We start from the raw sequence: 11,099 nt of genomic DNA on the forward strand, positions 1-11,099 counted from the left end.
ACCCTAGTTGTCTAATCATCAAGTAAGATTAATCCTGTGGTGGAAAACACCAACTGTCTGATTCTAAACTTTTTTGTTGCAATTAACAAATAGTTAATTAATTCCAAAGCTAGCATACTGATATGAATTACTGGTTTCTTCAGTGGTGGGATTCAGCCAGTTCGCACCTATTCTAAGCAGTTCGGAGAACCGGTTGTTGGAATAAATCTTTTGTTTTTTCCCACTTTACAGGGCTAATCCTGTAAGGAAGGCAGGAAGGAAACATTCTGGTGTTGTTTCTAGCCTAATCTTTATTGCCCTGCTTACAGAAACTGCCTCTCCAATTAACCCTTATTACCACTGTAACAACTAAGGCGAAGTGCCCATCGACCTGAGTGACATTGACTTAGCCATGCCCACATGATCACCGAGCCCCGCCTACCCAGCTGGTCATTAGGACAGAGAATTGGTTGGTAAATTATTTGAATCCCACCACTGGGTTTCTTGTACCTCAAAGGAGGAGTAAGAGACATAGGCCAAAGGAGAACCTATGTGATATATTGATTAAACACAGTTCACATGTGTGTGTATATACAAGCAGAAGATCCCAAATAAAGGAAACAAGGCTTTATAACTGATAAGGAAACAGGACAACCAAGAAGATACAACCATAATGTAACCAAGCACACATTCCTTGAAATGCAATGTAACAGCTTTAATATATGAGTTGTGACAAGGCTATGATTGTTATTCTTAACAGACTAAAATTGTGTTTATAACTAGAAAGGATAAAGAGTTACTGTAGCATATTTCCTCAAGCCCTCTCAAGGCGTGAACTCTGCAATTAATTCATCATTACAAAGTAGATTGCCACAATAATAATAAACATTTGATTCTTAAAGATATTACATGACAAATAAGGCAATGGATATCTATTAGTATAAAGAAGCATATGTATATTTATCTGTCTCACACACACAAATATTATATAAATTAAGCATAAGTAGATAAATAATTTATTACATAATCGATTCAACCTGAGTTCTTATTCCAGCTCACTATAATCCGCAAGTAACTGAGGAGGCCGATTCTGATTTTTTTTCCTTGCGATTCCCTCATATCTCTTCTGAGCCGAGGTGGTGCAGTGGTTAGGGTGCAGTACTGAAGGCCACTACAGCTGACTGTTATCTGCAGTTCAGTGGTTCTAATCTCACCGGTTCAAGGTTAACTCAGCCTTCCATCCTTCTGAGGTAGGTGAAATGAGGACCCAGACTGTGGGGGCGATATGCTGACTCTGTAAACCGCTTAGAGAGGGCTGAAAGCCCTATGAAGCGGTATATAAGTCTAACTGCTATTGCTAACTGCTATTGAAAGCTTCTTATGTGGATTATTGAAATTCAGGGAAAGGGCTAGGATCTCAGTTGCATGATCATAGTGAAAATAATGCAGTATTTGATGCTATCCATTTTCTAATTCAGATATGTGTAACTTTAGCTGAGAAGCACTGAGAAGCACTGACTACTGAGGTCACACTCATAATCTGTTTAAGTGTGAGCGACAATTTAGGTGGCCCTCCTCCTTTACCAAATTATGATTTAAGTTACCAAGTCAATTAAATTGGTGGTAGGATGGACTGTATCCAAAAGATGTAACTGAAGAAATGACAGAGCTTTAACAAATTATTTGACAAGATAGAGATGGTATTAAAAGTGGATTTATAAATGACAGGCCATGAGAATGACTTAGGAAAAGATATTCCATTGGATTTACAAAAGAAATTGGCTGAGGTTTTAAAATTTCAAAGGCAAACACAAATGACAAACCAAGAAAGTAATCTGGATATTTCTTTTCCTACTGGATTTACAAAAGAGATTAAAGAAATATATGAGATGGGAGCAGAAAAAATTAGGGGGAAAATTGAAAAAGATGAGATGAAGACATAAATGTATGTAACCTTAGAGGTGGTGAAGAATCACTAAATTTATGCTTCTTGTGATCAAGGTTGGAAGTCACTTCTTTATATATTACTTTTTATTTATTATACTTTTTTTCTTTTCTTCTCTTTTTTCCTGCATTTTTACTCTTTCCTTCTATTCTTTTTAAGTTTAGTTTGTATTAGATTTTGCTACTATAGTCAAATTTTATTTATTTATTAAATAAATTTATATAATCACCTAACTCACACATGGTGATTCTGTGCGGGTTATAAAATTTCCAAAGCATAAAAACTGATATAATCCCCTCTCATGCACTCCAAAAAGTATCATTTGATTTTCTCTGTATCAGCTTCCATCTTAAAGATCTTCTGGAAAACTAACAAGTTGAAGGGGCAATCTTATCTCTTGGGGGGGGAGGGGATTATATTCATTCAAAAGATAGGGATCTACCACTTTTTCTTTTTCAGACCCTTTACCTTGGTCCCACCTGATTTCCCTAATAGATGGGACCCACAGCATGCTCTGGTGGATCAAGTAGATTTAACTGGGAGAGATAGTCCTCCCAATAACCTGGTGCCAAGCCATGTAGGGCTTTAAAGATGACAAGAAGCACTTTGAATAGCACCCAAAAGTAGATCACTAACCAATGCAGCTTCTGCAAAAATCTCAATAGAAATTATATATATAAAAAAGAAAAAAATGCTGGTATTAATTTTCATTTATTAACATGCATTAAAATGTTAATAAAAATATACCTTGTTCAACTAATAATTCTGATTTTTCTTTATTAAATCTTAGAAATTCTTTGTTTACTGCCTCCAGTTCTCGCTGACACTCCGTTAACCGCTTCTCCTTTTCTCTCACAGTTTTCTGATGGTTTTGATACATTCTTCTAAGTTGCTCATCACTTCCTTGAAAAACCTAACATTGCAATGTAGGAGAAAAAAAAAAACTTTTACAAATATCTCCCCCTCCCCCAGAGTGGGAGTCTTGCAAAGGCCAAAGAACATGTGATATAAAAAGCTGGATGATTATGACTGCCTTTACTAAACTTAAAACCTAGTCCACCAGTCTGCATTGTTGCCATGAAGATTGAGAAATACTGTAGTGGACTGGGAAAATGTTAACCTTTTTCTTCATCTAGCCCTCATCTCAGTTCTTAATGTTGCTGTACCACCTACTTGTGGATTTGCTCAGCAAAATCATTGCAATAGTAATAACAACTGCAAGAGAGATGACTGATTATAAACACAAAAGTTGCTGTGAACAAAAATCTAACCTTTACGATTGGGTCAGCATAACATTTACATGCAGTAGTCCTGATGTTACTTAGTTTGGGTAATGAGATGTCTGCAAGGAAAAACCAAGCTCAGAGAGCACCAAGGATCACCTAATTTCAATCCTGAGCTACAAATATTCTCCTTTATAAATGCAGTTTATATATTCTACTTCATGCAAACATAATCAACATAAGAAAACCTTCTCCATTTTTTGTTGCAGGTCTTCATTATCCTTTTCCATCTGCTTTCTCCGACTTTCCAAAGCTTTGCTTTCATTATCTAGTCTCATTACTTTTACAAGATTCTGTTCTACTTCCATCAAAGAGTTCTGAGAAAGAAAGAAATATTTACTGTAAGGAAGCTACCTAACAATTAGGAGGGATGATAAAAACAACCTTGTAAATAAACCCCTTAAAGGAATTAGTCATTTGGGCCAGAGGTGGGTTGCTACCGTTTTGCACCAGTTCGGGCGAACCGATAGTGGTATTTTGGCCTTGGTCGCAGAATTGGCAGCGACCCAGGTTGGCCATGCCCCCAAACCGGTTCCCTGGTGTTTTTCAGTAATTTTTTTGATGTTCTTGCACATGCGTAGAACAATTTACACTCAACTGCATGCGCACATGAAGTGAACAGGCAGCAACGCCTGCAACAACCCACCCCTGATTGGGGCTCTAACGGAGGATGCAAGCAAAGCTCTCTCCCATCTTCAACAACCACATTTTTAAGGTGGACATGGAGTTCAGGATGCCATCTAGCTGGACATTAAGACCCAACTTTTAAATATCCAATTTTGGGGTTTTTTAAAATATTAAACTTAATGCTCTCTTCGTGCTTTTCCATGGTTCATTAATTAAGCACACCTTTAAACCAGGATGACAATTTGGAGCCAGCAACCAAGCTGCAATAAACAGATTCAAGTTGCCAGTTCTGAGGACACATCCATTTAATCAACATATTACAGATAATAAATCACCTTTAGAGGCTCTAGTTGGTTTTCAATATGTCTGACATTTTCTTTGGAGGCAGCTAACTGAGTTTCCCTGCTAGTTAGCTGATTCTGGATCTCTTGTGCTTTTTCTTTATTCTGCTTCAAATACTTCAGCTCCACCTGACATTCTTTAACTCGCTGCCCTTGCTTTAGACGGACTTGGCGAAGCGTTTCCAAAGCCTTAATATATCTTTTGGAAAGAAAAATGTATATCATTTTTAAACTACCTGTAACCTGCAGATAACCTTTTATTAATATTAAAGGGTATTTGACTCATTTTAAATTATTTACTCATCCAAGAAACCACAAATAAAAATTACCTTGTGGCTGAAAAGATCTCATCAAATTTCTGCTTCAGAGCCCTTCCTTCACTTAGAGGCCAGTTGGAATCTTCTTGATGGCAGAAAATGACATTATTAATTACAGATTTAGAAACTCCAAGGGCAGTAATCATCTCTCGGTCAATTTCTGCGCACTTGGAGCTCAGACTGACTTTTTCCCCATGCCTGCATGAACATTGGCACAAAAACACAGCAAGTGAATGATAAACATTATACAGACAATTTACTTTTTCTGTAACTGCAAATCAGTGTTGACTGCTCCAACTGCCTGGAAATGTCCTTGCCATTTTCTTGGCAATTTTTTTTGGCAGTGGATTAGCATTGCCTTTTTCCTACAGCTGAGAGAGAACAACTGGCCCAAAGTCATACCATTGGCTTCATGCCTAAAGCAGGACTAGAACTCATGATCTTTTGTGTTCTTCCATATACCGTATTTCATGATTATTTTACTTTTTTTTTATTCTTACATTTACTGTTTTTCAATATATAATATAAGGACACTACAGCTCTTTTCAATATCACAGAAGAAAAACATGTGTTATTAGTTATGTATTTGTTCAATTAAATTAGTGTAACAGAAAAGATGAGGAAGAAAAAATTGAAGTGCAAATAAAATAAACGTATTTAAAAAGGATTCCAATCACAACTTGGTACAAGCTTAGAATTCTTTTGGTGGTATGTAAAAATAGATCAGCTACATCTTGTTTTCAGATATACTGCCCTGATATAATCCCCAAATCATATTCAATTAAAAATATGGTTGTTCACTCACTTTATTCTTGTAATTACTCCTTCAAGAGTTTTAAATTCTGTCTTCTTTCCTTTCTGAGAACATATCATGGACCGCTGGACAGCAACAAGCTCTCCATTAACATCATGAAATTGAAGTCTTATTTGAGCTCTGACGTCTGTTTCATTTGCAACCTTTCCCAAGGGAAAATAATTTTTTATTTACAGGTCCAGGAAGAACAACAATTTCTCCCCCCAAATCACCTCTTTATATCGTGTTTATTTATAATAAAAGCGGAGGCAGAGATTTAAAAGTTATTTTCTGTGTCATGGACATTGATGATGGACTGAATTTCCTCAGAGTTGAGGGTCTCTTTTCAAACAGATTTGAGAGATTTAAGGGGAAGCATAAGGACAAGAAACTGAAGCAGAAATGTCTATTGCATGAGAAGAACATCATTGTCAGTTGCATGCAAACTTGTTGGGAAAAATATATCCCATGGAAGGCCAGTAAGTTAAGAAAAATAGTAGGGAAGTTGTCATGAGAACAAAATCATAAAGGTAAAACTATGTGCTAACAAACTTTCCGTTAATCAATTACAAAAGGACACATTGCTTGGATCTCCACATATACGACTCCAAACACTAAGTAAAGAACTGGCAGCTATGACTTCACATTTCTGTGTCTGTAGTAATATTTTTATATTTTTCCAATGGATTTATTATGCAGTTATTTTCTCATAATATATTTTAATCCATTGCTTATATTTATTTTTCAGCATTTTCTTTAGACACACTGCCTCTCAAGGCACAATATAGAAAGTAATAATTGTCATTTTTCTTGAAACAGGGAACTACAAATTCCTCATCAACTTAATCTACACACTGCAATTTACTAGCCAAACAAACTAGCAACTGCAATACTTACTTTTGGATCATGGACAAATGAATTTCCTTTGCTGCCGGGTGGAAAATCCCCAGTACAAATATATTTGAGGCATTCTATAATAGTCTAATGAAATGGAAACAGGCATCAGAAATATATTTAATAGCCACTAAATGACTATGTCTAGATGAGATGATTTAAAAAGTAGACCCTCTCATGTATTATTTTCTCCAACCCCCCCCATAGGAAATCTAAGAAATCATATAAATGGTTTACTCATATAAAGATGTTTATGCTATAAGAAGAATTATAGAGCTTTGCTGATCACTTTTATTAGCAGGAATTCCCACCGACATTCATTTGTACAGAATTGCAAGATCCTATGCATTCCAACACAAGCTGACTTCTCATGTATATTGTTAAACAAATGGGAGAGATAACAAAATGTTTAAATTTAGTTCTTCGAAAGCATCCTCTGAAAATATCTTCCTGTTTTCCAGAATCATGTTCTTTAATGTAATGCTATCAATGTACAAAAAGATATAAATAAGAAACACACACAAACACCTTGGAACTGTTAGAAATCCATAGACCCATCCAAACAAGCACATGGAAGTTTTGGTGATCTCTTTAAAGAAAATATATATTCTATACAATTTGTTCTTTCAGTGTCATTGTTAAAGAGTTATATTTATTTGTAAGGAGTTAATTTTTAAGGTATATGAAAAACAGAATACAATACTTCCTCTAAGAGATAATCCACACATTTTGTTATTTATTTATTATTCTTTTGGGATATTTGTAATAAGATTTTAAAATGTATTCCCAGAATTAAGCCACTTCTCAACATTGGGATGGGTGGTAAGAAAGTAATTTATTAAAAAAATTAAACCCACTTGAATCTTACCGTTTTTCCAGCACCATTTGGGCCCACCAAAATAGTTAGTGGATTAAAGAAAGTGATAACTTGTTTATCTTTATCCTCCACACCAAAGCTCCTCACTCCAAGAATGCTCATTTTATCAATCTTAGACATGTTTGAAAAATATTCTTTTTTCCACTAGCAGTAAACTGTATTCAAACTACCCTGCAGAGTAACTGTCAAATAGAATAAAAAGGGTCAGTTTCAGTAATCTTTCATCTAAATAAGGCAAACAATATTCCATATGTAATTTGCTTAGGATATTTGCACATAAACAGATATCTACATATAGAACTAAAAGAACAAAACTTTGGTAAAGATTTCATCCACAATTTAAAAGGTAGACTAGCACCATCTATTTCAGACCATTGATCCATAAACTAGATGACACTCAAGTTTTCTCACCCCAGGAAACTGTGAGGACTTTGGATATAGATAAGATCTTTTGATTTTAATTAAAATTCTTGATTAAAAATAAACACGAACTGTGGATTTTCAAAAAGCCAATTTGAATAAACTAAGCAAAATAAGTTGCATGAGAAGAGACTCATAAAGATAAAGGTGTTGCAACCAGCTGAAATTTCTTAAAAAGAAAATTAAGGATAGGGTAATCTCATATATACCAATGAGAAAGAAAACAAAACAATACCTAAAAGAGCCAACATGGCTGAATAAATAGTTTGTAAAAAAAGTTGTCACTCATGAAAGATGCTTATTGGAAATGGATGGAAAAGTTAACACCAAGGAAGTTACAGAACATGTATAATAACTGCAATACCATCTTCCTGGCATGGCTTGCTAATTTTTGCTGCTGTTGCTTTCATTGGTAACTATAATTGCTTTGTATCATCTAAGTTGTTTTGATAATTGAAGCTATCTATCCAAATAACTCCAAATGCTTATGAGGCAACACAGTTCTTTTAATTCTGTCCCAACAGCTTCCACATCCTCTTTCTAACATCCACTTTCATTCATTCTCTTGAGATTATTTAAGGTCCAACATTTCTTCATACTGGATTTTTGCTTGCCTTTTCTCTATTCAATCTGATTTCATTCTAGTTTCTTTCACTTCTTCTCTTTTCCTCCATGTCCATCTTTTCCAACATCCATTAACACAGTATTTGAAAAATAGCATATTTCATATTTAGAATCTCTCAGTGCCTTTGTATTCTTTGCAAATTCTCTCAACTATTTCTCAAAAACAATTGTAATATCATACACATTCAAATAAATTTGTGCATATGGATACACAAAAGCATGCTTAAAACACATATTAGAATTAGGTTCTTTTTCAAAGAGATATTAGTAATTATTGAATAATCTTCGTATTTATTGCTTTAGCGACCTCTACCTTAAAATTTACTTTGAAAAGATCTTCAGAAGTGAAAGGGAATAAGAAGGCATCCAGAAATACATGATCTTGTTACACCCCAAAACGTGTACCACCACCACGGCGGTGCTCCAAGCATAACAACTTCTCCGGCTTCCAAACTCCAAAATCCAGCTGCTGAGTTTTCCAGCAGCAGCCACTGCGCTCTATGGTTGTGGGCTGGCTGCTGGAAGACTCTCTGTCCGGAAGACTCTCTGTCCAGCAGCCAGCCCACAACCATACAGCGCACTCCTAGAGCGGCCGCTGCTGGAAGACTCGGTAGCTGAGTTTTGGAGTTTGGAAGCCAGAGAAGAAGTTATGCTCGGAGCGCGCCCTGGCCCTGCAGAGAGAGCTGGGCCAGGGCATGGTGAGGTTGGAAGGCATGCTTGCTGTGGGCGGAACAGGTGCTCGCGCAACCTGTGGGAGCTGGGGAGCGGGCAGGGCGCCACGTGGCTTGGTGCCTTAGGTATATCCCCTAGGTCAGTGAATGGCGCTCTGCCCGGCTGGAGAGGGCAGTTGCTGGGGAGCGTGGTCACCTCATGGCTGCTTCGCCCCTGAGGCTGTGCCCGGAATTTGGGAGCCAATTCGCAAGGGAGCAGCTGCCCAGCAACCCCAAAACAATAAGCCCTCCCCCTATAATAAGCCCAAGGCCATATTTCGTGGGGGCAAAAAAAATAAGACCCTGTCTTATTTTCGGGGAAACACGGAAACTGCTGTTAAGACAATTGAAAACCACTTCTTTATAAGCTTTAAAAAAAATCTTTTTCTCTCTTTCCATCTTTTTTACATATTAGTTTAATTTCCTTTTCAAAATTAGTTTTTCTCTTTAAAAAAATCTTTATTATGCACATACATACATAGATACATACATATACAGTCCTTGACTTTTAACAGTTCATTTAGTGACCGTTCAAAGTTATAACACTGAAAAAAGTGACTTAAAACTATTTTCACACTTATGACCATTGCAGCATCCTCATGATCATGTGATTTACATTCAGATGCTTGACCACTGGTTCATATTTACGATGACTGCAGTGTTCCCGGGGTCGTGCAATCCCCTTTTGCAACCTTCTGACAAGTCAATAAGGAAGCCAGATTCACTTAACAATTGTTTTACTCACTTAACAACTGCAGCAATTTGCATTTTAAGAAATACGGCAAGAAAAGCCGTAAAATGGGGGGAAACCCAGTTTACACATTTCTCACTTAACAAGCTAAATTTTGGATTCAATCATGGTCATAAGTCGAGGACCACCTGTACTTGTATGCATGTATGAGCATTCCGTGTATTCACTTATTTATTTTTAAACTTGTCACTGGAGCAGAGATAGAAGAAGCCTCAATGCAGGATCGGAGGAGGAGGAGTCAGAGGAAACTAATCAAAGATTGAAGGAATTAAGAAGAAACTTCCTAACAGTGAGGGCAATTAACCAGTGGAACAGCTTGCCTTCAGAAGTTGTAGGTGCTTCATCACGGGAGGTTTTTAAGAAGAAACTGGACAGTCACTTATCGGAAATAACATACATTCTCCTGCTTGATCAGGGGGCTGGACTAGAAGACCTTCAAGGTCTCTTCCAGCTTATTCATTCTATTCTATTCTATTCCAAGGAAGTCCTGGTTGGCTGTTGCGGGGCATTGCTGCCTCTCTAGTAATTGGTTTTACTAAGATAAACTGAGAGTTGCCTGCATTGCTGTTTCCGGTTAAAAATAAATAAATGCGGGTGGGGGGAGTGGGAGGAAATACAGTCCGGTGGCAAGGAAGACCATTCTGGCACAAAACCCCCAAGCCCCCAGCCCAGCAGCTTCTCGTTCTTAGCTCAACAATTCCTTTATGGCAAGACGACGCCCGCCAGCACACCAGCATGGTTCAGAAGCCGCGGGGCTTCAAGGAAGGGGGCGAGCCCTCCCGAGAACCCGGCGCCACAATTCTGGAGGAGGATGCGCGCGCGGGGAGGGCGACTCCCGCTTTCGAAGACCGGGATCTTCCCAGACCCGCAGCGAGACGGCGCGAGAAGAAAAAGGGGGGGGGGGGGAATCCTACCTTTCTTAGGGGCGGGGAAGGGGGCGCAGCTTTACCGGAGAGGGGAGGAGGAAACTCGGATGGGGGAGGGGAGGCACGGCGGTCTCCGAAAAGGTTTGACATACAGCCCCGCGCATTGGAATATTGCAAAAGGGAACCTTACCACTTTGACTGACACGCTTGGCCCACCAACGGCGTGTGGGGGAGGGAATGGAGCGGGGAGGAGGGCGTGTCTGACGGAGCGCGAGGAGTTTCATCTACAGCCTGGGCCACAAACCCGGCGTTACTTTCCCGCCACCGCCGAAAAAAACGTCACCTGTATGACATCAGCATCTTGGGAACAGAGAGATAGTCAAAGTTAGAGTGTCCTCAGCGAACTCGGAATAGGAGGAGAAAAGGGCGCGATAAAGTCGTTTCCCAAGTGATTCGACCGCGGGGCATCTCTACATGATTTTATCTCTTGGTGCCTCGTCCCTGCATGTGACAGCCTGCCGCTTAGGAACAAGGAAATCGCTCCAGGCTTACACAGTACAGGTGGTTCTCAAATTACGACCACAACTGAGCCCAAGGTTTATGTTGCTAACTGAGAAATTTGTTAAGTGACATTGGCCCCATGTTAAGACCTTTTGTGCTACATTTGTTAAG

General features: G+C 38.3%; 1 protein-coding gene across 2 annotated transcripts in view; it reads right to left on the reverse strand.

The window, feature by feature from the left end:
* RAD50 (RAD50 double strand break repair protein) overlaps positions 1-10,772 on the reverse strand; it is a 44,018-nt gene extending 33,246 nt beyond the window's left edge. The window contains exons 1-8 of one of the 2 annotated variants that reach the window (XM_032211268.1): positions 10,618-10,772; positions 7,048-7,238; positions 6,183-6,266; positions 5,298-5,449; positions 4,505-4,690; positions 4,170-4,374; positions 3,396-3,524; positions 2,672-2,837 (exon numbers count right to left, since the gene is read on the reverse strand). In XM_032211268.1, the coding sequence (XP_032067159.1) occupies positions 2,672-2,837; positions 3,396-3,524; positions 4,170-4,374; positions 4,505-4,690; positions 5,298-5,449; positions 6,183-6,266; positions 7,048-7,176 (1,051 nt within the window). In that variant the 5' untranslated portion in view covers positions 7,177-7,238; positions 10,618-10,772. The other variant, XM_032211267.1, reaches the window with a different exon arrangement.
* Positions 10,773-11,099: the final 327 nt, after the last annotated feature.

Source organism: Thamnophis elegans, chromosome 2 (genome assembly GCF_009769535.1).
Source record: "Thamnophis elegans isolate rThaEle1 chromosome 2, rThaEle1.pri, whole genome shotgun sequence".
NCBI classification, from domain to species: Eukaryota; Metazoa; Chordata; class Lepidosauria; order Squamata; family Colubridae; genus Thamnophis; species Thamnophis elegans.